The sequence below is a fragment of the Toxorhynchites rutilus genome, chromosome 3 (genome assembly GCF_029784135.1).
Source record: "Toxorhynchites rutilus septentrionalis strain SRP chromosome 3, ASM2978413v1, whole genome shotgun sequence".
Taxonomy (NCBI): Eukaryota; Metazoa; Arthropoda; class Insecta; order Diptera; family Culicidae; genus Toxorhynchites; species Toxorhynchites rutilus.
Genome location: NC_073746.1, coordinates 30,271,836 through 30,296,123, shown reverse-complemented (window position 1 = coordinate 30,296,123; position 24,288 = coordinate 30,271,836). Strand labels below are relative to the sequence as shown.

Genomic DNA, 24,288 nt, shown 5'->3' with positions numbered 1-24,288 from the left:
ATCTCTTTATGCTTTTAATGAACTGTGTTTAAATTAATCTTGACAGAGTAAATAGTTCGGCTAAGATGAAATATTTGAAACGGAAGATGTCTTTGAATATTATTTGATTTTCGGATCAATGATGACACAAGCCCTCGTATTATGGAACTAGTTTATTAGCTCGAGTACAAACTCTCCTTCCACATGAGTTTCCAACAACAAAAGTTTCAATTCTAATTATTGGCTGTGCGTTCTTATCAACGCTCGTCATTCATAGTCGGGATCTAAGGTTTCCTTACTCTATCGAGCTGTAGGGGGTTTGTATATTTACATGAGAAGAGTATATAACAGTACTGCACCTTTCCCCAGTCAGTGGTCATTGCGTGTGCTCGTTGCAGTTTGGTTTTGCCTGATTCTCTTGCGTTGTGGATATAATAAAGAGGTCTACAAATGTCACCGATTCAAATTCGAACACCTGGCTAAGACTCTACGTTAGTAACATGATAAAATTTGGTATTGTCATGAGTCACTCCTAGGGACTCCAGAATAGAACAAGGCGGCGGTGGGATTTCTTTTTTTCGGAACATTCATTAAGTCAACGAGTAACGAGGATGCTGTATAGAAAAAAAGCAACACTAGTTTGCACCTACTAATATCTAGAAAACATATCACTGGCGGATGAAGAAGTATGTTTCCGTTAAGTCTCTTCGCATAGTGGCATTCGGTGAAGGGTATGTATCTGGCTAGATCTTCCGTTCGTCGTTGTTTTATGTCGATTTCCGGGAAAGTCGTAGTCAAAGTTCGTACAACAGGTAGTTATCGTCATTTCCCTGAGTTTTATATGTATATCCTAGAATGGTTAATGGATTTGACATGAAATTTGTGTTTTAAGTGAATGACTACTCAATTGACGTGTTTGAAGTGACACGACTACTATTGGTTTCGATGAAGAAGTTGTTCCTACTATTAGAACATATTCGGTTTCAAATTTGTTGGTTGAATGCACTTAAACTAATGGCATCTATCGACTAAATCACAGATCAAAATTATAGTCCTTCTTCAACAAAAATATTCGGGAGTACAAGAAAATTTTACCATTTGGATTATTTCCTTGAGTCGTTCTCGGGCCGAAGAGTGGGTATCACACTCAACCAACTGTTGAAGAAAGAATATAATGGTTTTCAATCAATTGAAAACATGCTGAAGTTGAACCTAGAGGATGGCACTGTTTTTGTTGTATCGGTTTCGTATGATTCAGCAATGACAACTTATTTTGATCATACTTTTTCCTATTTGTGTTCCCTCACAAGAGATATGCAGAGGCTCGGGCCTTTTGTGAAAAAAAAAAGATTTGGTGAATAACGTGTATCCACTAATAGTAGCAGTATGAACGATTCTTGCTCAGTGCTGAAGGAAATAATAACGGTGGGAAAATGTGGTGTTCACTATTGGAGCCTACGCCGGAAAGAACTAATGAAACATGGTCTCTCTTGAAAAGCAAAGCTGAATGACAATGTTACGTCTCTCAAATTCTCATATCTCGAATGAAATTAAAGCGTATTTCACATGAAAAGCTTGGTTAAAAAAGGGGAATTATCAATACTCATTCATTCAGTGGCAATCCAGATGCTCCCAGAATCGTTATGAATGTAAAAATAGGTCAGCACCGATGTTAATCAAATATTGTTTCAAAATCGATTCCACAAGCCAACAAAATACTTTTATAAGTTGTCTTTCATCTGCGTATACCAGACCGTTCAGCAAATCCGAAGACTTGGGAGCAAGTTAGCGACACAACATAAGGAAGATTTTTTTCTTCGAATACATGCTGATATTCATCGGCTATATACCAACTGTTCACGTTTTCTAAAGTCTTCGTCTGCTGTTACACACCTGTCTTAAACTTGTCGCAGATATAATAAACAAACATTGTTTCCTCACAACAAACAGCAGTTCAAAAGCAGGGTTACGGAAGAAAAATAAACTTTGTGCAAAATAGGGCTTGTGATTTCTACCGTGAAATCATCCTATCTAATGCTAAAGGTCTTATGCTTATGCAGTAGAGAACACCTAAATCGATAACTTATGTGTGTGGTTACACATCAGTGACTATTGTTTTGAAGAGGCCGTTCACCTATTACCTAGTTCGCCTAGTAACCGCTCGCGCCAAGAGTGCTACGAATTTGTTCGAACGAAAGCCAGAACGTGAGGGACCATGGTGCCATGCGGATCCATACCGGCAAGAAACCTTTGTATAGTGCGAAGAATCCTTCCTTGGCCACGGTTTGTTGCAGACAATCGAGGGATCCTTTGTAAAGAAGGCCCCTGAAATATTGATTCACAGTCTGATCAGTTTTCATTTTTCCGGAAAACTATTGTTGGCAAGATCCTTACCTTCCATCCAAGTCGGTGGGTTGATTCATTACTCTGGTCTTAACAACATCGGCGGGGGTTCCCATCGTAGCCGCAACCAGCCCAGCACAAATCGAGGAAATGATATGCACCAAGTGACAGTCCGGTAGCCCGGTCTTTTTCATGACGAAATGTTTAACCGAATCGTAGGTCGTCAAGTCACCCAGGTTGACAAGAGCCGCACGCTGAACATTGGGAACGCTTCCCTTCCACAGACCGAGGATGCCTCCACGGCTGACTATTTCTCGGAAAGCGTGGGCCGCTCCATGAACCCTGGGCTCGAGTCCCAGCAGCCGACGTTTGCCCTCCATTTGGATGTGCACCTTCACCAGATCGGCTGGTGAAGCCAACCACTGCGCCAAGGAACCCGCTCCAACCCCTGCTAGCGCGGATTTCCACAGCGCAAAATCGTTATTGCCGTTGCGGAGCTTCTTCCTCAGACCATCGTAGGTTACGATGCGAACTCCGCTGAGGGAATTAAAAAAGGCGCATTTAGGGACTGTTCTTATGAGTCATAATTGGGGACTAACCTGTACACAAGATGACGGTAGAGAGCCGGTGTGACACCCTGCCATAATTTGAATGCTCCTTCTTCGCGAACGATTCCACTGGCTGTTGCTAGCATGCCGCGATGTTTGATCTGGAAATATACCATAAGGTTAGGTACACAAATTTTGAACTACAGAGCGAAATAACTGCGGCTTGATGGCAGTAAGAACCACAAAGCTTGGTTCACTCAAAATCTGAAAATCAAAATCTAAAAGTAATATTAAGATTCATTCAGTTTAACAGAAATAAAGACAGAAAAAACCAAGAGATACCTTGGATATCGTCGGATTGTCGACTTGCTCAGGTTCCGAAATTTCGAAGTCGTTTAATTTGACTAAATTTATTTTCTGAGGATATCTTTCTATTTGTCTTTATCGAAATTAATGAATTAATATAATAGACAGGATATCATAGTCTTTTTCAAAAACTCCAGCAGTTTTTTCTCAGTATCATTATTGTTTTTGAGAATTTCATCTAGATTACCATGAAGACCTTCATACCTACTTTCGTAAGAATATGTTCAGTTGTGAGTCTTTGTTTGCATCTGCACGTTGGGTGGTCTGCGTAAGCTTGTAGAAGAAATCTATATGTAAGTATTGATCCCGAGCATTTGGTTGATCCGATCCGGTAATCACTGTACGCTTCGTTTTGTTTAGTTGAGTAGTTGGACTGGAATGATTCCTGTCTTGATGCCGAGACAACTAGATTTTATTTTTCACCATTCTCTTGGCATCTCTTCCACTGAGTTGGGGATATTTAAGTACTCTCGAAGGAAGTGTTGGCTCTTCTGAGCAGGGCCCGAAATCTTCGACGGTGAAAAATGAAGACCGACTCTACTCCCAGCAGCTTCGCTTCGACTAGAGCTGCTTCTGCAGTCACCGCCAACAAAAAAATGACTTGACTAGAAAATGAATTGACTAGTGTTGACTAGCGAGAATGACTGGTGAACTAGTCCAGTCAGTGGTTATTTTAACTGACTCGACTAATGAATACAAATCTGCCTCTTCATTCAACTGACTTCAATCCACATTTCCATTTCCCCCTGACACTAATTTTGTACCCCCGTATGCAATCTTATTGTACGTCCATATGAAGAGGAACGAAAACTTGACTCCTGATGGAAAAAAAGTAGTTAACCTATCAATGGACGGTTTTTTTTCTACCCATCGTGAACTCAAACCAACGAACTTAGACATTTATCAAGTATGCTATAAAGGTCCTCGCGTTAGTATTAGTTAGTACTAGGCGTGCAAAATAATTCACACACAGCACGCTATTTTATACGTGTGAGTAATTTTCGTGTACGATACAAAATAATCTAGCTCACCTGTAGCGTTTGTCAAACCACGGTGAACTCAAGCATCGTTGCATGCATAAAGATACATGGGAAAGAGAGAGAGGAATGAATTCGTTTTGGGGGAAGTCACTTCAAAATGCAATGAGGACAATTTGACTGGGAAGAATGAAATGAAGGGCCCTATTATAGAAATCGAGGCGATAAGAATTTTGCTCGTTAGCTCTGTTTTACTATTATAGAAATCGAGCAATTCGATAGCACCGAGCGAGTGATAGCTATCGTTGCAAGTGTCAGAACTTTTCGAGTTGTTTGGTTCGCTTGTTGCATATCTTCAGAGAATTATTTTTTTTTGTTTGCGTCCCTGATATTTTCCTTTGGGAAACATTTCAGAAACGCTTCAATATATGCAATTTGCAACACATGTTCGTTTGTTTTGATCATCATTTGTTTTATTGTGCTGCCAGAATAGTGTATACAAGGTAAGTGTTAAGTCCAGCGTTATTTATATTAATCATGTTATACTTTACAATGCAAAATTTACTTCCAGCGCATATTTCAGTGGCTGAAAATGAGTGGCGGAAGAAAAAAAAAACCAAATCACCACCAGTTTGAACGGCTCGTTGAACCAATGAAAGCGAATGTAGACTTTGCTCGAGGTTCTTGAGAAGGCAGTTCTAATATAATCCCGGTGTAGGAAAGTTAGAGGAATTGAGAGAGGAGCTTAATGCACTGAGACCACCAATGCATCATGGTTGGTAGAAAGTAAGTATTTCTTTTACGATACACATAACTTTCATAAGTAAATTTTATCATACTCTTTGAATTGCTTTCAACCGAATTTCCTACCTAAAAATTGCTCACTTCTACTAGCATACATTAGTACGTTATTTTTGGCAGCAATTTTCTTTTTTACTGCTATACTATGCCAAACTACACCACTTTCACTACAATAGATCAAACTAATGGTCGCAGTGGTCGCAATGCTCCTATAGAAGATTCCAAACTTTCTATACCATATGCTAAAGCTATCCTGCAAAACAATAATCATTTCATTTAAATTACAGGTTTGGATTGACATGAGGGGAAACGGAAAGAAAACACTAGCACACAACAAGCGAGAATTTAGAGCAACAGGTGGTGGCCCCAATACAATAAAGCTATTGTGGCCGCTACAACAAGGAATCGACGTTAAAAAAGAGAATTACATGTTGCATCACATGAATAACAAAAATTGTTTTGCTAAAAAAAGTGAAATTCGTGCGTGACTCTTTTCGGAATTCCATAGATTGCAGTCATGAAAATACATGAATAAGTTCATTTTCTAATAATTATATTTTTTGTAAAGCAAATTGTTTCACGCTGTCGTTTTTATTACACATGCATGCGTGCCTTACGCCTGTTAAGCTTTATTCTTTGAGAGAATATCAATTTGCTCCAAAACATAACCATATTAACACTTTTGGAAACACATTTTCATAGCAGATGCCTCAAAGAAAGATTTGGCATCCTTTCTATAGTGCTTCGTGAAACATTTCGAATTTGTTTCAAAATATTTCATCACAACAGCTGACATTCGAGCTTGCTAACGAATCGAGTAGTTTTCCTCGATTTCTATAATTTCAGATTTTACTCGGTGTGATAGTGATAGTGATTGTATCGAATCCTCGATTCGATTTCTATAATAGGGCCCCGTTATAGTCGATTCGGTAGAGGGAGATGCCGTGCCCTGCTTCTGAGTAGAACGCAATTCTGGACGATTCTGCCTGTTTCCTTGAAGCGAATAGCTGTTCGTACATCGTGTAGTGTTGCTACATATACGAAATAAAGTACAGTAGAATCTCGATTATCCGCAGAACAGTCGGGCTAGATCACCGCGTATAACGAAAATCGCGGATAACGCAATGAATGGCTAAAAATGAAGTACTAACACGAAAAAAAGATATTTTAGCATGAAAACTATGTTTTATCAGTACAGAAATTGTTGAACTATCCATCTGTAACGTCGTTTACATCAGTGAGCAGATAATGTGATAGCCATGGCCAAAACAAAAGAGCAAGACTCTACCACTCACTGACAAATTTCGGAAAGGTTTATAGAACTACTAGAGAACTCGCATTCGCGGATCATCCGCTCGCGGATAATTGAGGTTCTACTGTACTCCAGCTTTCACCATCACTGCTCTGATTGAACTTGTTGGAAAGGCACTGTTAGCTATAGAAGAGGATGGATTATGGATTATGTACATATGAGAACATATGAGCACATATGACAAAATGGATTTACGAATACAGTTTGAAGTTATCGTGAAGGAGTCTTAAATACTACACCCAAACTAGCGTTGTCAGAAAGCATTTCATTTTCGACAGAAACCATGCAATTTCTTGCCTTGAAGCGTCAAATTAGCAAAAAGATCATCTGGCCTCCAAAGCTTTAAAATGTTTGTATGTATGGAAGCAGACATCTCTTTTTTTCATCTTTTTTGGGATTGCAACCAAATGACGTCAACGGGGGTCGAACCAAGGCCGGCTGGAATGCAAGGCTGTTTTACACGACCACGCTATCCACATAACTAATGATGCTGTTGAGTAAATGCGTGATAATATTGCACCTGATTATAAAATTAAGTTGGAAAGTGTTTTCTAAGAGTAAAAAGAAGAGCACGAAGGAAAGCAATATCTATCTCGGTCTGGGCCGTGTATGTGGCAGAGTATGCGGAAAGCTTATTTGTCTTCTGTTTCGCTCGCTCGTATTAATCTTACATTGTTTTACTATATATATTATACAAATGCTTACCTGTATTTGAGAGTCATGACATTTTCTGTTACATTTAGGCTCATTTAATGTAATAAATCGGGATGACAAAACATGAGCAAAAATCAATTTTGGGTGTTGTACAGAATGAGACATTTTCATTTTGATTCGGATCAATTTCTTGAAACTGTTACGATTCTAACGAAATGATGTATCTTGTAATCTTTCGGCTTCCTTCTTTGCGTTTTCCATAATATTCTACGTTTTATCTCCAGAAAACCATTTTCATAAAAACCTGTCCTTTCCAAGAATGCTCCAGTCGTTCATTTTTCGGATCGTAGTGAGCAAACTTGTTTATGTTGTTTGTACAGGATCTTTCAGATTACACGCTCACGCAACTAATTGTAATTACTTCTACAAAAGTGAACTGATTCTTATTTAAAAAAAAACGAAAATAAAGCTTATTTTAGGACATTTTCGATGTGACCACCCCTTTTTTCGATAGTGCGTTTTAAACGGTGAACAACTCTAACATTACGACTTCGATTATGTTGAAAATTCGAGTTATTTCTTCTTTAAGTTCCTCCAAATTTTCTGGCTTATCAAAATAGCAACGGTCCTTCACGTACCCCCAGAGGAAGCAATCGACAATGAGAAATGTTGAAATTCTTACCATAAGAGGACACATTTTTATGAAGTTTTCGGTCAAATCAAATTAAAGCCAATTAGATGGTCTTTTTATAATACTATACACCCAGGTTTTTTTTACGCGGGGGATACGTACCTCGTAAAAAAACCGCGTTAATTGGAAAATCCGCGTAGAAAAAACCGCGTTAATTGGAAAATCCGCGTAAAAAAAACTACGCAAAAAAAATCGCGTAAAAAAAAACCTGGGTGTAGTTGTGGATCGGCACTCTGGCACTTAGTTTTTTTAGAGTACGAAACGAAAAGTATAGTTTTGGGTGCCAATAAAAATAGTTATCTCGATTTTTCATTCGGAACTTGCTACGAAGTGTTGATTTGCACGATAATATACCCTATGCAAATTATTAGCACATTCGAATTTAATTTATTAGTGCTGCAGACGTTAAAATTTGAGTTTTTTGAAAACCGAAAAATCATCGGAAATCGGGGTTTAAAAAAATTGATGCCAAATGTCTTAAAATTGCAAGACACGTCGAGATTTACAGTCATCTCAAAAAAAAAAATCTCAAATCGATTTTTCAGACGGAAAAACGACCAAGTGCTAAAAAAACATTTTTTTTGACAAAAAAAAATTCGAGATAATTGTGAATCTCGACGAGTAATGCAATTTTGAGACATTTGGCATCAATTTTTTTTTTCTAGTAAACCTTGATTTTCGGTGATTTTTTGTTTTTCAAAAAAAAAACTCAATTTTTAACGTTTGTGACACCAGTAACTGAAGTCCGAATGAGCTAATATTTTTCAAAGGGTATATTATCGTGCAAATCAACATTTCGTAGCAAGTTCCGAATGAAAAATCGAGACAACTATTTTTATTGGCACCCAAAACCATACTTTTCGTCTCGTACTCCGATTTTTTTTTGAGATCCGACGTTTCATGCAATTTAAAGACATTTGATATCAAAATTTTTTTTTCGAAAACCCGATTTCCTTTACTCCCCTTTTGGGTGATTTTTGGATTTTCAAAAAACTCAAATATTGACCGCTTTGCGCCACTCGCCCTTATGTCCGATTGACCTTATATTTTGCATAGGGTGTTTTTTCGAGGTGGTGAACATTTTTTATGGGGAAACTTTTTGAAATTCGAGATGACCATTTTCATTGACTGCTGCATTTGAAGGGAATGAGAAAAAAATAAACAAAGCCATTGGTTTGTCTAGTTAAGGTTTTCGTCACAAATAAACATATTCTACCGCACAGAGGGAATCTGTGAAGGGTTTGTGCTACTCGGATTGGTGGCAGCCGAGAAGCACTTATTCGTGGCAACAAGACAGATTCTATCGAAAAGAATTTGTCCCAAATTCCACCCAGTTTCCCGTGATATCGACCATTCGCGAACTATTGATCAATGGATTTACTACAATTAATTCGTCTTGGATGATGAGATGATGGAATAAAGATGCCGTTCAAATTGACCAACAAAATGTTGCGAAGTATTTTAGGAAAGTTCATTGTATCCAAAAGAGAATACTTGTCTCATTGTTCGAACCAGCCAAATGAGTTGAAAATCACTATAATACAGACAAAAAAAATACTTGTCTCATACAAATAAGTAATCGTAATCAGTTCTCATGCTCCTGACTCTAGTCTTAAGCAAAATCGCCAATAAGTTGAAACGTCTCAGGTTAAAATGATTGTTTCGAAACGTTTTTATTTCGTCAAAATAATCCCGAGATAGAGTTGATTTCTTCAGTCCATATATAAACCGAATCGAGCTTCAAATATCTCTTACTATCACACATCAATTTTGTTTACTTATCATATAATCATATAATGCAAATGCAAATAGAAACATATTAATTGAAATATACACATAGCCGTCGATTTCAGCGTTAGCATCGATGTTGACGATAGGAAAACGTAACACGATAAGAGCATCGGAACTGAGTATAGGATAACGACTCGAATGGTGACAGCATCGGCCATGAATACCGTCGATAGGCATTGAGTGAAACTAATTGTTTTATTTGGTGATTAGATAAACACCAAAACAGAAGCTAATCGATGATAGAGTTCAGTGTTATTGAGGTAGCTAATGTTTCAAGTATCTGCGACCATTTTTAATACATGATCAAATTCAATAAAATTCGTCAAAAACATTCCTCCGTCAACCCTTAACAGATGAAATACACTTTACCTTTTTCAGGGCGCCTGTGACCGCCGTTGCCTCGCCCTGGATTTGCAGCCGCGTTTTGGTCAGATCCAATGGATAGGTAACGGTCTCGGCTATGCTCGCGGCAAACACCGATATAAGATAGGTGCACCAGAATGAATCCGCATAGTGGTATTTCACCGGTCGCATTTCGGTTCGGGTCGTTTGTTGCATTGTGGCGGTTGTGGTGGTGCTGCTGCTGCTATCTAGCTCCGAAGTAATGGGTTGTTCAGCTGAAAATAATAAAATTACGACTTTAAAGTGCATGCTTAATTCGAAATGTGCCAGGCAAACAAAACAAAACAAAGCTATTCTCTACCTTCGCGAGTGAAGTTCATTATCACGACTGGCTACTAAACTGATACCGCGCTACTGCCTGAGCATCGCGGTTCTCGTCGGTTCTCAATTAAGGAGAAGTTAGCGAAGTGCGATGAGTGCGAGCGGCTTACATCGAATGATTTCGCTGATGATTCTAGGCGAATAGTGTGCGTGGATTGATTTATATTTATTTTATTCGATTTTGATAAGAAGTGGGCTCGATCGGAATACAGTGGCGGTTTGTCATTCTCCCCATGTTACATACCTTGCGCCAGGGCAGTTCACCGTCTGCTTCATGAAGCCTGACACCAATCATAGAGTCAATGCTTTTCAATAATCCAGTCATACTTTCCAAGCTCTAACATATAGGTAAGACAGATTTTTTGTTGGTTATAGTTTTTTATGACGTAGAACTACGTCTTTCATTAAGGGTGCCAAATCAGAAAACAGGTCACGTTTTTATGAAATAAAGTTAACGTTAACAACTATTTTGGTCGCGAACGGATTTTGACGATTTACATACCAAACGAATCGGAAATTCCGTAAGATTTGTTTAATATGCTATACATTAGAATCCCCTGGTTTGTAAATGGTTAAAATTCATGAAAACGTTAAGCGTTCCCATTTTCCCATACATTTGTTCTGTCCATTTGTGTGCCTTCCCAAACAGAGCTGTCAATAACGAGCAACTTATCGACGACCAACGGAGGGGAAATCGTAGGATTCAAAGTCTCCATGAACAAAGGAAAAGTAGAAGAATGACGGGAAATACTTGCCTAGAGTATAAACAGTGCATCTCGCTTACGCAAACTTTCATTCGGCATCGGACTGTTGAGCAATCCAGTTCACTTTGCTTTCGCTGCGCTTCGATCTAAGATTGGACCCCACCAGTGGTAATCCAACTTGGATATGTTCGTTTGGTTGTTCTGTTCGTTTTTCGCATTATTCATATCTTGTGTTTTTCTTCCCGCGTCATAAATTGGACGCTTCGCGTAGTGTGTGATGAGCAAGAAGAAGAGGCAGGCTCGAGCCCTGCAAAAAAACGAACGCATTGCCAGGGGCAATAAAATTTCGAGGCAAGCGATGTTGGTGAAGTGAAAAGCGCTCGCACTGAACCGAGCCTTCGCGAGTGTGACACCGCATAGAACAACAGAGAAGTAGGCGATTTCGACGCGTCTGTCGAAAATGTAAACGCCGTTACTAAGGCTGATGTCACATTAGGCGGATTCGCCGCCGCGGATTCCGCGAGTAAAACCGTAGCGGAGGATCTACAGTGTATTGTGCATGAGCCATGTCACACAGAGCGGTGCGGTTTTGAAAGCGAATTCATATCGAGAAAAAAACCCGTCGCGATATCCGCTTAATGTGACATCAGCCTAAGGCAGCAACCAAAATCAAGCTTTCCCCGCTGGTGGTGAAGGCGGTCGCTCTTGACAAACTCATCAGCGAATTCGCATCGATGGGTGTTACAGCAGAGTACAAGCTGTGTGGCATAATTCAGTCTTTTTCCAAGCAGTTAACATTATTTGTTTTCCGTCATCATAAGGGCTTCTTTGGTGCCTTTGAGAACGCATCAATGCATTAAACTGACGTTATGGCGAAGCATGCGTTAATCTTGTGCGCCTAAAAATTATTTGAGGAATACCAAGCATCTTGAATGTCTTTCTGGAATGTTATAAGTTATTTGGGTTTGCGTGCCAGTCGCAAAACTGTCTTCAACTAGGATTGCATTTGCGCTAATATTGATCATAATGAAACATTGCTACTGTTTTCGAGGTTGTTATTAACAAAAAGTGTTTATTTCGCTTGTTTAGTCACCAAGAAAGTAAATGTCGTCCTGGAAATTTGTATGTGATTAGGTTTCGCTTGCCAGCAGCGCTTCTCTCGAGCATGAGAAAGTAGTGCAACTTTTTTCGAGGCCAGTAATATTACCAGAAGCGTTTCTTTTTAGAATAGCGCAAAATTTGAGAAGTAATTGTATTCTTAGTAGTTTCAACCCACCAATGTATGGCTCTGTATGCATGCTATGGCGAACGTTTGTTTGGCGCTTAGTTTACGTTGTACGAACGATGCCTAGAGGAGCGATTCTTTTGAGGCAATACTAAATAACATGTAGCATGATATTTGATACTTGCAATTGTTGTCATTGTTGTTGTTTTCATGCGGTGCCAAAGATATATTGATGTAGTTATGAGATGTGGGATAATGGTGCTGGTTCAACATGTATATAATCGACTGTAGCCGAGTCTATATCAATTGCGAAAAAGGCCATCGGAATAGCGTTCGAGGTAAATTTTCAATGCATTGACATGAAATAAATTGCGACATACGATCAGCTAGTGTATTGTTTTGCGAGGGCAAGAATGAATCATCAATCAATTATCGTCAACTGATTCTACTATGAAAAAACCATTTCAGAGATTATTCTATTAAGCAGTTGTTTCTAAAATTTCACAGCATTATAGAATAATATCCGAAGGTATAAATAAGCGACATATATAAAATAACAGCGTAGTTCTACGTCAACAATGCGGTCGTATCTTGGAAACAACCTCCTATAATTTTTTTTTGTTTCTATGAGTTTAGGTTTAGGCATAACTCGAGAAATAATGAAACAAATGAAGCCAAACTTGGAATGCGGGGATTGAAGAATACAATAAATGTAATGTAAATCCTCTGAAAGGAGAAGGAGGGCCCCATAAAAATATTACACATATTTAACCAACCATATTAACAACTAAACATGACAAATGAAAATTTGAAAGAAAATAGAAAAATTCTGAAAATTTGATTCCCAAATGTTCTACAATTACAACTTCGTAAGTTTTTGATGCTTGCGCTAACGAAATTGATATTTGTTCGAAAAAAAAATGAGTGGGTTATATCTATGATATAACCGCAAGGTTCACGTGGAACTACCTTAGCTTAGCAATCATTCGTTTGTATTGATTAAATTCTTGATTGAATGAAACAGTTTCCAAATTCAATTGAGTTCAATATATTTGCTCTGTGAGTGAAAAAAATGAACAAATGCCGTGTAAAGTCAATTCATTTATTGTGATTGATTGTTCTTCGTTACAAGTAAATTTAATGACGGACCTTTTACGTTTGGTATGATGACTAGAACAAAATATATGTACGGAAGAATTATCAAACGTTTGATGAACCAGCCTAAGGCTGAAAATCTTTCCAATAAAGACAAAAAAAAATTATCAAACGATTATTTTATTTTACATTTCCCTCTGAAGTTTACATCCCAAAGGTGTACATACTTCTCGAATCTCGAATTTGCTTGAAACTGGCAAGTTCATTCGCTTCTAGTGGCTGCACGATTTTCCCAGGTTCCTAAGTTTAGAAGATCATGTTAGGACAGACATATTCCACTCTGCACAAAGGCAAGCGAGGACGAAAGTACTCGCAGTTTGCATTTATTTGCAGAGCCGATTTCCCCAGATACCTCGGTTTTGAAGTCTGTGTTAGGGAAACACATTTCAATCGGAACAAAAATACTCCCGATTTGTATGAATTCGCAATGCCGATTTCCCCACGCTTCATGGATTTGAAGTCTGTGTTAGGGAAACACATTCCAGTCGGAACAAAAATACCCCCGACTTGCATGAATTTGAAATACCGATTTCTCCAGGCACCTTGGTTTAGAAATCTCTATTAGGGAACACATTTCGGTGGGAACAAAAGCTCCCCCGACTTTCGTGTTTTCTTCTTCTTCTTTTTGGCTTTAAGAGGGTTTAAACTTTTCAGTTCACTCGCCTCTAGGCTCTTTCGTGTGCTTGCAATGCCGATTTCGCTGCTTGGTTTTAAAGTCTGTGTTAGGGAACATTTTTCGATGAGAACAAAAGTCCCCCTACTTTCATGTATTTGCAATGCCGATTTCCCCAAGGCTGCTTGGTTTTGATGGCTGTGTTAGGGAAACCGTAAATCGGGCCAATCAAAACGATGCAGTTAGGGCGTTTAGATAACGCCTAATATTTTACAGTTATTCAATTGTGTATATAATGAAAAACAACATTTTGTTAGTTGCGATAGATGCGTAGAAATATTCCCTATCAAGTGATGCAAACATCTCTCCTATCCAGTACGAAATGTTCGAGCTATAAGCATTCGAAATCCTTCATTTTTTCCTGCATGTTCTGTGTTTAGGTTTTCATATATTCCGGTTAGACGTAGTCCCACGTCAATAGAAATAGATTTTCAGGTGAAAAAACGCACTCCAATATCTTCTAACTATATAAACAAACATGAATCGTCAAATGTGTTGGTAAGTACAAAACTCGAGAAAGGAATAATTCGATTTGAGCTGTGTTCTTTTTTTATTATATTTTCTGTATCAAACATGTATTCCATGTAACAGAGAAAGATGTTATTTGCAAGTAATTGAAGAATCTTGAACGAGAATTGTGTCTGAAAATGATTCTATATTATAATGAGTTTTGGTAGAATAACTAAGAAATTTATAGTAGAAGGAAATTGTAAAGGCTCAATTAGATGATCAATCAATGAATAGTTCTGCGATTGGATCCATGAATGTTCGCTTAGTAATAAATCGTGAATGTTTGAAATTATTGATAACAAAAAATCCATTTTGAGCGGGGCGAAGTTTGCCGGATCAGCTAATAAAACATATAAGTTCATTATCTTTGTACATAGAGGTAAACATAATTCGACAATGTTGTAGTCCCAGTTATTTTAAGCAATTTTGTAGAACTTTTTTTTCTATCCCTTGAAATAACCGATATAGCGTTCTCTCATAAATTGCGTTAGGGTGACCACGACAAAAGTTTTTTTTATTTAATCCTTTCGCTACGAGCGTCGTCTATAGGCGACAACGGCGCGATGACACGTGTGTACGAGCATCGCCTATAGACGACATCAGGGTGATACTGCACATCGATCGCACCAGCACGGTATGCACACTTTTCGGTGCAGTTCTCCATTTAGCCGAATCACTTCGACGGAGCACACTGCCGTAGCGAAAGAGTTAACTTTTGAATTTAAAATTCTACATCAAAACTGTCTTCGGACGACTTTTAGAGCTTACTAAGCGTTTATTTTGCGATGCAGAACTTGTCTATATCTTGATTCTACTCAAAATTATTGATATTTTTTCCCAAAGAATGTGACCTTTTAATTTGTTTATCGTTATTTCTGGGACAAACTTAAAATTGATTTATTAACGGCATTTGAAGTGACATATTTGACATTGTGAATATTTCAAAGCTACTTTTTTTTTAAATTTTAGTAAACTCAATTTGAAATCATGAGTTTTTGAATAACATCTCGATAACTTCGAGTGGGAATAAGATACTGACAAGTTCTGGATTGCTAAATGTTTGTCTTGATAAGATCCAAAAGTCGTCTGAAGACAGTTTTAATGTAGAATTTGAAATATAAAACCTCTATCCTCAACCTCTACCTCTATACTCGTCCTCTTCTTCGTATCCGCGACATGCGGATATCACTATACAGCCACTCCATGCCAAACCGATATAGTGGTTCTCAGATTTTTGTCAAAAGTAATAATTTTGTTCCTTATTGCAAAACATTAGACCCGATTTTTTTATTTTTGCATCAGGGTGCCCATTTTCATTTCAGGGTGGTCTGAAAAATCATTTTTTTCCACTTTTTCCTTAAAATGATTTTATTTCAAAAATTCATAGCTTTCGAACCACTGAACCGACATATCAAATTGAAGCCAATGAGCTAGTCTTCTATCAAAAAATATTAAACTCGCAAAAATGGGTTTTATTTTCGTAATTATTGATTGTAGTCGCTTGCTATGACGTACTGATCGCTTTAGATAGCGAGGTTTTTAACGTTCAAAAATATCACAATCAGGACTCGGGGCAGAATCATATTCAACTGAGGATAGTCAGGGGAATATGTAGAAATTCGCCTTCGCATTCAGTTGGAAATGAGTTTCGAACTTCTTCCAGCAGTTCCTCCGTCAACATGACTCAAGAGTCATTCGGGCGTTTAGTTGCTATCTTTCTCTCTCTACGACTCGACTATCTCATTTCATTCTTCCCCGTCAAATGGACTTAATTGCATATTGAAGTGAATTCCCCCAAAACGAATTTGTTTCTCTCTCTATTTCATGTATCACGTATGCACGTATCGATGTTTGAGTTCAACGTGGTTTGACATATACTAAAAGTGTGTACATTTTGTTTAGTATCAATATGTACACACCTATTAAATGGCGTGCAGTGTTGTGCTCAGAAACACTGACGAATTTGTGAATTTTGTTGATGTAAACCCGTTTTTCTGTAGGTTTTTTTTACAAAATTGAACTCGGAGAAAAAGTGAACTAAAATTGTGTTATAATTCCTCCCAAACTGCACGATATTTATTAATACTAACGCGAGAACATTTATAGCATACCTGGTAATTGATTTAGTTCGTTGGTTTGAATTCACGGTGGGTAAACAATTAAGGGGGTATTCTAGTGTAGAGACACGAATTTCGGACGTTTTTTCGAACTCCGTAAAAATAAAACAAAGAATATTTTTACTATCCATTATATCATTATTCGTTATAATTAAAAAGTTATAATTTTTATTGGTTCATGCGATAGAGAGATGTATGCAGATTATTTTCATATAAATTTGACATAAATCGGTTCAGTAGAACTTGAGATATCGTGTACGCCAGTTAGAAAAAAACTAGTTCCGAGAGAAACGCGTTTGAAGTTCATTGTGATGGCCGTAACAGGTTAGATACCACATCACTAAGATGGCTCTAACTAGGTAAATAATAGGATTTTCGATAAGTCCTTTCTAGAGTATATTCTTGAATGCCTAAACTACAGAAATATGGTAAAAAAAAAATTTCGATTTTTTCAGATTTCTAGACTAGAATACCCCCTTAAGCCGTTTAATAATGGTGCAACTACGTTTTTGCATTGGTTTTCGTTTCACTTTATATGTATGTTGAAATAAGATTGTGTACGCGTGTAAGGCGTCGTACACAAATTACGTAACGCTAAAAATGCGATTTTTGGACCCCCTCCCCCCTAATGTAACAAATAGTAACGCAAAATAAAGCCCCCTCCTCCTTATGGTACGTAACGTAATCTTACAAAAAGTTAAATTTGTTCGTTCAACATAAAAAATAGATATCTGCCCAGGTCGGAATCAAATGTTCTTACGGATGTACCTTATATGCAAGTAGTGAAATCGGAGGAGTTTTCTACAACTTCATAGAACTTCGAACAGTAGACGGAAAATTAATGCTGACATCAGTTGGGATTGGTGCTTTTATCTTATCTGGCGTTAAGCTGAGAGGAACATGGACTGATATGAATTGATGTTGATTTACACTACTCCTTAGTTCAATGTAGCAGTTTCTGTCGTTACATTTCACTACATGCAAAATGCCCTGGGATGTCTTTACGTGACGACCAAACCACTCGGCTTAATATCGTACTAGTTCCGCTTCATGAATTTTGGAGTTTGCGAACTCAATATATTCCGCTTCGAGGGAATATCCGTCGATCGTCAATTCCACACATCAGCTAACGATTCCCCTGCATGCTTAAAATGTTTCGTTTCCAGTTCCCTCGTGATCATGAGGAAGTATTGAACCTACTAACACCCCTGTCTGAGTATATGCTTAGTCGCTTCAAACCCTCAATGTATGGCTCCGTATGCATGCTATGTTGAACGCTTGTTTGGTGCTGGTTGGTTTTCGTTGTACGAACGATTTCTGGAGGTGCGATTCCACTGAGACAATACTAAATAACATGTAGCATGATATTTGATACTTGCAAGTATTGCCATTGTTGTTTTCTCCATTCGGTGCCAAAGAAAGATTGATGTAGTTATAAGATGTGGAAGAATGGTGCTGGTGCAACAAGCATATAATCGCCTATAGCCGAGTGTATGCAATTGAAAATGAAATAAAGTGCGACATGCGATTAGCTTTTTTATTGTTCTGCGAGAGCAAAAATGAATCATCAATCAATTATCGTCAACTGATTCTACAATAAATTTTATTTGAGGTCGAGGTTGCGTTACTTTCTGTGTATTAGAGAGACTTCAAAACCATGGCGCCAGGGGGAATTGGCATAGCACATTAGATACAAGCAGCGGGAACTTTTGTTCTCGCTTGCGTTTCTGGAAATCAGAATGTTTCCCTAACACAGACTGCGGGTACTGCGGGTACTTTTGCAAATCGGAATGTTCCTCTAACACAGTTTTAAAAACCATGGAGCCTGAGGAAATCGGCATTGCAAAATAGATGCAAGCTGCGGGTACTTTTGTACTCGATTGCATTTTTGCAAACCGGAATGTATATTCCTAATACAGATTCCGAAGCCAAGATGTCGGGAAAATCGGCATTGCAGATATATTCAAGTCGGCAATACTTTTTTACCCCCATGCATTTTTACACACCGGAATTCGTTTTGCTATCACGGTCTACAAAAGAGGGTACAAATGCAACGCTTTGGCTCGATTATTCAAGACTGCATTGGAAGATGGGCCTGATTCTCGAATACACTTCACGGTGGAAACGAAATAAACGGCACGCCATTGAACTACGTTTCACGAGTTAGTGAAGTGTCGTAGATAATAATGAGTTTTCAGGCAGAATGAGCACTTTTCAAATAAAAAATCATTAATGAAAATTAACTTCTTCGTATTAAACTGGTATTCAATGTGAGTGGAAAACTTTGTTTTCTTCATGTGATATAATAATCTCATACAAAAATTTCATCTGAAGATAATTTGATATTATAATGATAAGTTTAGTGGGAAACTAATCACGTATCCAGATGTCGACACCGTATCGTTGTCATCGCGTATACGTTTCATTCCGTTTCCACCATGAAATGTATTCGAAGTGTATTCGAGAATCAGGCCCGATATCTCTTCATGTCGCCAGCTCACTGAACTTCTACGCATACCGTTTGATGATTAGGCAAAATGTTGATAATTATTTGCTGCGAGAACTACTACCATAATACATGAATTGGCTTAAATTGGGATTGTTGAATCAATAATTTAATCAATATTCAATGGAATATTGCAAATATTGAATGTAATATTGCAAATTGGAGAAATACAATTGATTACAAAGCCAACGGCAGTCCTACGTCAACCTTGCGGTTATATCATAGGTATAACCCATCCATAGTTTTTTCTCTCTCGCTTCTCTTTCTCTCTCTCTTTCATTCCCTTCTCTCTCTATTTCTATTTTTCTGTGTCTCTCATTCTCCTCTACTCTCTCTCTATTTCTCGCTCTCCCGTTTACTCTCTCTCTCTCTCTCTCTCTCTCTCTCTCTCTTTCGAAATTATAAAGGGGTACAGGTCCAAATTTGTGTTCTCATTGCCAATACACTTACTGAATTCAGTACGATTTATCACCAACGTTTTCCGCAGCTTATATATTTGTTCCACCAGCATCACTCTTCCACATTTCTTAACCACTTCAATCACGAAAATAACAACAATCATGCAATGAATCATTTCATCGAACCAGAGACGTTCACATAAATAACTTTTATTTGTTAGTCAGAAATCGGTCCAGTGGTTCAAAAGTTGGGCGTATGAGTTAAAAACGGCAAAAAAATTATTTCTAAACGACCCTAATTTGGGATGGTTCACCCTGAGGACCAAATAAAAAATCGTATGTTCAGTTTATAGATAACAAATTAGTATACGGGGAAACCTGTTTTTTATGCAATCCGTTTTGTGTGCTTTTATTATGTTCGATTTAATAATAATAATCGCACAAAAACAAGAATTTCATAATCGTCAGATGCTTAGAGCTGTCTTCTATTCTCATATAGTTCGTTATCACTCTGCTCCTCGCTTTAACTAGCTTTTGCTCTCCTGCTACAAGTCATAAGCCATTACAAAATGATGGGCAATTCTGTAACTAGTTCTATGTCGGATAAAAGACATGCACTTAATGTGTGCCTAATAGCTTATCGATTCTTCACAATAATTTCGCTATGCTATTTCTCTCCGATTGTAAACATCCTTGCCAGCAATTGTATCTAAGCTGGGTAAACACAATCAATATATAACATGCCAATGATATTGCAATTTGCTTAATAGAAACTAACCGGTCGTAATCGTTTATTCGCATTTGAATGATATAGTACAGAGTGGCCGCTTGCATAATAATCAAATTCTGGGAAAGAAACAACTTTCGTTGCTTATGGTTTATTTTCTAGGTCAAATCAATTCAATTATCGTACTGTTATCGTATTCGAACCGGCTTCCCACTCCAACCCAATGCACGTGTGACGAAAATGGGGGCTCGTCTCTGCTGGAATAAATTACACAGGCGAATCACCACGGTTGACGTCAATAACAAGCTTCGGCATTAATTTTCGTTAATGCGCATTTAGATTTCGCTTTTTTGGTAGGCGAATTGCGGAAGAAAAAACACAATCATGCGTTCACAATCCGAACACAATCATGCGTTCACCAGACAGCATCATCAAGGCCAACGCCGGCTGTTATCATTTCCACGCTCTTACTGCGTCGCTTTGACTGCTGAGCTTTTGAGCCGTGAACAGTTTGGGCAGTTCAGAGTGATCTGCCAATCAGCTGACAGTGTTTAATTTTGCGCCAACTGTTTTAATCAGTTAATATTACACGCAGTTGAGGGGATAAGCTTCTCTGTGGTGAACTCAATTGCAATTATGTTATATCATACCAAACATTTGAGTTGTCCGCATGCACGTGCCGGGACTAAATTTAGCACCCAACTGTGATCCTGCCAAAACCAAAAAGGATCTAAAAATACTCGCAAATGTTTCAGCTTTTACTTATTTAACATCACTTGTACACTCTGAAGTGCAAACGCAAGAGCGTGGGTTCTCAAAATTCTCATCTGTGCTAGATCTTAAGGGACAATTCATCGTCAGGCTTCTCAGCTGAGTTCAGAAGGCACTTACACAATTTATTTGCTTGCATATCGAATCTTATCCCCTGAGCACCACCGACGCGGAACTGATCAGAACAATTTACCAGATGTAACGGTTCGACAACAGCCGCCAATCGGCAATAATAGTAAAAAAAAAAGTAAGACAAACGGACGCACGGCACACCCGAGGTCATCAACAGCTTCGAGCTGTTCACCGATCGTTATCTAGTTCGTAACTACTTCAAATCACACTGCAATCGCCAGCAGCCGTAGCATAGTTAGGACTTAATTGCAAAGAGTGAATTCAAGCAGGAATTGTTTATAAATAAAAAGAACCTTCACCTTCAGCATCTGTTTCTGACGAGGAGTGATTTGCTGCAGCAGGTGTGTAACACAATCGTTCTTATCTGGATGGACTTGGATGAATACATACCTACAAAACAGTTCAGCTGGTCAATGTAATTCCGGGTGAAGATGAGATCCGAAAAAAGACTTTTTCATATGCACAAAAACAATCACTCGGAAGCACTACTGACATAAATGAAGTCCACGCGACAGGCAGGAGTCACTTTAGGACATCACAAAGGAAATCCAATGCCGAGCGGGATAAAGCAGTAAATCGCAGAAACGACGGTACGGCACTATTATAGTACCTGCTGTTTATTGTGGTGTTTGTGTCCGAAGAGGGTGTTGTTTGGAAAAAGGTGTATTTCCACATTTAAACATTGAGACTGCAAAACATGATTATGTAACTGACATAGATATCAACCTCCTGCATCTCTCTGCCTGCAGGCATTTGCTATCACTAGCAGAAAGCCGTGCTCCGGTGCTTTTCCGTATGTGTTTGACTTTGACCCTTAGAAGATCCAAAGCTTTATTTCCATGTTACGCCGCACGGACGAATTCCTCCAACAATAGCACAAACGTAAAGGAGCAAACTAAAGAAGCGATGAAAAGGTTGAATCAAAAAACTCGCTCCACCCTCGGACTCGAAGGCTTATAAATTGTCCATTAAAAAACTTTTTCTCAAGTTGATGATTAACACGTATTGTTTGGTTTTTGCCATTTTATGGGCACCACTTGCGTATTTGGACACTTGAGCACAAACCGTGCGAGATTCTCGCAATTAACTGACGCACAAAGTTGATGGTTTCTTCAAACCGCGTTCCTCAATAAGCCAAACATGGCCGCATTCCATCAAAATAAACGAAACAAATGGGACGAACTATTTGCACACACTTTCATCGGTACACTGGGCGCTGCAAGACAGCTGGATGGTTCACTTTGCGGTTGTTGTTATTGTACCGGGGGCAACGTGGATGGTAGCGATTACATAACGCACATAATATTGTTCATATACAGGATGCTAGGCCGAGATGAAGAATAGAAGATGGGAAGATTTACGGGTTTTGGTTGTATTGAACTTTGATTGTGTTAGTAGCCAGGAGGATAGGAAGTTCACATACCAGGCATACCAGTCAGTTACTCAAATGGTACAAAATTGAATGTGTCTACGAATAACGTTGAAAGAGGATATACAGAAGCTAATTAGAGATTTCCAAATCATATTTTTCGCATTTTGAAAAAAACAAAACATATCACGAAAATGTTTAATTTTTTCTTTGATTTCAGAAATAGTATTCTAATGTCTTCTTCTTCTTCAATGGCACTAACGTTCCTAGAGGAACTTCGCCGTCTCAACGTAGTATTACTTGCGTCATTTTTATTAGTACTTAGTTGAGATTTCTATGCCAAATAACACGCCTTGAATGCATTCTGAGTGGCAAGCTCTAGAATACGCGTGATCACAGTGCAAGTCGGAGGAAATTTCTTTGACGAAAAATTCCCCCGACCAGAACGGGAATCGAACCCGAACACCCGGCATGTTAGTTATGACGCTAACCACTCGGCCAAGGGAGCACATCATTCTAATGTCTACTATGTCTTAATTCTAGAGCAATTTTATGGAAGTTTGACTTTTGTCAGCAATTGTAATTACTTTTTTCACAATTAGGGTGCTGAAAACTTCAGTCATCTAAAACTAAGACGCAAGCGGAAAACTTTTCGTCTCAATCTAAGTCATACGGAGTCAATTCAATTTATTTTCCAACTTCATTTTACATGAAAAAAAATACTTGCAACATTTTTCCCATGCACTGTCAAATGTTTATCCGACAAAGGAACAAAAGATTGTGTGACTCTGACTTTGTTCGTTTACGTTTTTGGTCGACGTAACGAGAAGTAGAATTAAATTGAAATTAAGTAAGAACACTTCAAAAATACTGAAATTTCAGTTTCTGTTAAAATGTCGGGCACTTATGATTTTGAACGCTAGCATTGATTTAGGAAAAAAACCAGTTCGTTCATTTCATTTGCTTATTTTTACTTTTAATAACAACACTTTTCCTATGTAGTGGACTATTATAAGAAAAATAACATACATAAACAAAATCTGTGACGTCACAGATTTAAAAAATCTTCCCACCTTTCATTTTCCATCTCGATGCTAGGCAACTTATTAGCATATCTTTGTAGGATTATTATTATTTTTTTTTTGTTTTCAAGAGACATTAAAGTTTGCAGTCATTCAGCTCTAATCTTTTTATAATGAGAATAAACTCAAATTTTTACTTCCCTACTCCTGAAATATTACTTAGGGTACTCATACACTGTTTGATTCGAGCCAAATGTTTGACTCTTTTTGACAGATAGAATTTCATCAACGTGTACTGATCAAATATAATCGAAACAAAACACGACAAGCATATATTTAGCTATTGTATGCCTAAAATATTTTTTCGACTTGTTCTTCAAACCTGACTGTACATGGTTAGGTTACCTTAAAAATTTCAGTCGAATTTGTTCCAAGTGTCCTGTTTGACATTGTTTGCCACTGTTGATAATTGAGGAGTGGCAAACAAAATAGTGTTTGTACAAATTTCATACCAAACTTTACTCGTCAAAAAGTGTAACATTTTTGACCTCTACTTTTAGGATGCTCATACACTGTTTGACAGATAAAATTTGACTAACGTCAACTGATCAAATATATTCGACACGAAACATGACATGCCTAGAATATTTTTTGGTCTGTTCTTCGAACCTGTCGGTACATAGTTTTTGACATAGGACTATGTCTTTGATTTATATATAGGGGGGTCACGATTCATTAAGAGCTTCAAACGCGAATTACTCAAAATCGTTATTGCGACATATATTGTGTTATAT

General features: G+C 38.0%; 1 protein-coding gene across 3 annotated transcripts; it reads right to left on the bottom strand.

The window, feature by feature from the left end:
* Positions 1 to 137: 137 nt before the first annotated feature.
* Positions 138 to 22,323, bottom strand: LOC129777154 (mitochondrial uncoupling protein 4). Of its 3 annotated transcripts, XM_055783241.1 has the most exons (6): positions 21,092 to 21,300; positions 9,832 to 10,079; positions 2,922 to 3,031; positions 2,374 to 2,859; positions 2,121 to 2,304; positions 138 to 829 (listed from the first exon to the last, which is right to left on the bottom strand). In XM_055783241.1, the coding sequence occupies exons 1-5, from the start codon at positions 21,252 to 21,254 to the stop codon at positions 2,130 to 2,132; spliced, it is 1,182 nt and encodes a 393-aa protein (XP_055639216.1). In that variant the 5' UTR covers positions 21,255 to 21,300; the 3' UTR covers positions 138 to 829; positions 2,121 to 2,129. The 3 variants fall into 3 exon arrangements, with proteins under 3 accessions (XP_055639216.1, XP_055639217.1, XP_055639214.1); XM_055783242.1 differs by lacking the exon at positions 21,092 to 21,300 and adding an exon at positions 21,494 to 22,323 and having other exon boundaries at positions 138 to 2,304; XM_055783239.1 differs by having other exon boundaries at positions 138 to 2,304.
* Between the last annotated feature and the right edge of the window lie 1,965 nt (positions 22,324 to 24,288).

What these genes read in the sequence shown, in the direction of transcription:
- LOC129777154 (XM_055783239.1), bottom strand. Translation starts at nt 21,254, where the DNA reads ATGACCTCGGGTGTGCCGTGCGTCCGTTTGTCTTACTTTTTTTTTTAC. An exon ending in TCACAGGCGCCCTGAAAAAG is followed by an intron (nt 3,032 to 9,831) that starts GTAAAGTGTATT and finishes GTATATTTCCAG; the next exon opens with ATCAAACATCGCGGCATGCT. An exon ending in TACCGTCATCTTGTGTACAG is followed by an intron (nt 2,860 to 2,921) that starts GTTAGTCCCCAA and finishes TAATTCCCTCAG; the next exon opens with CGGAGTTCGCATCGTAACCT.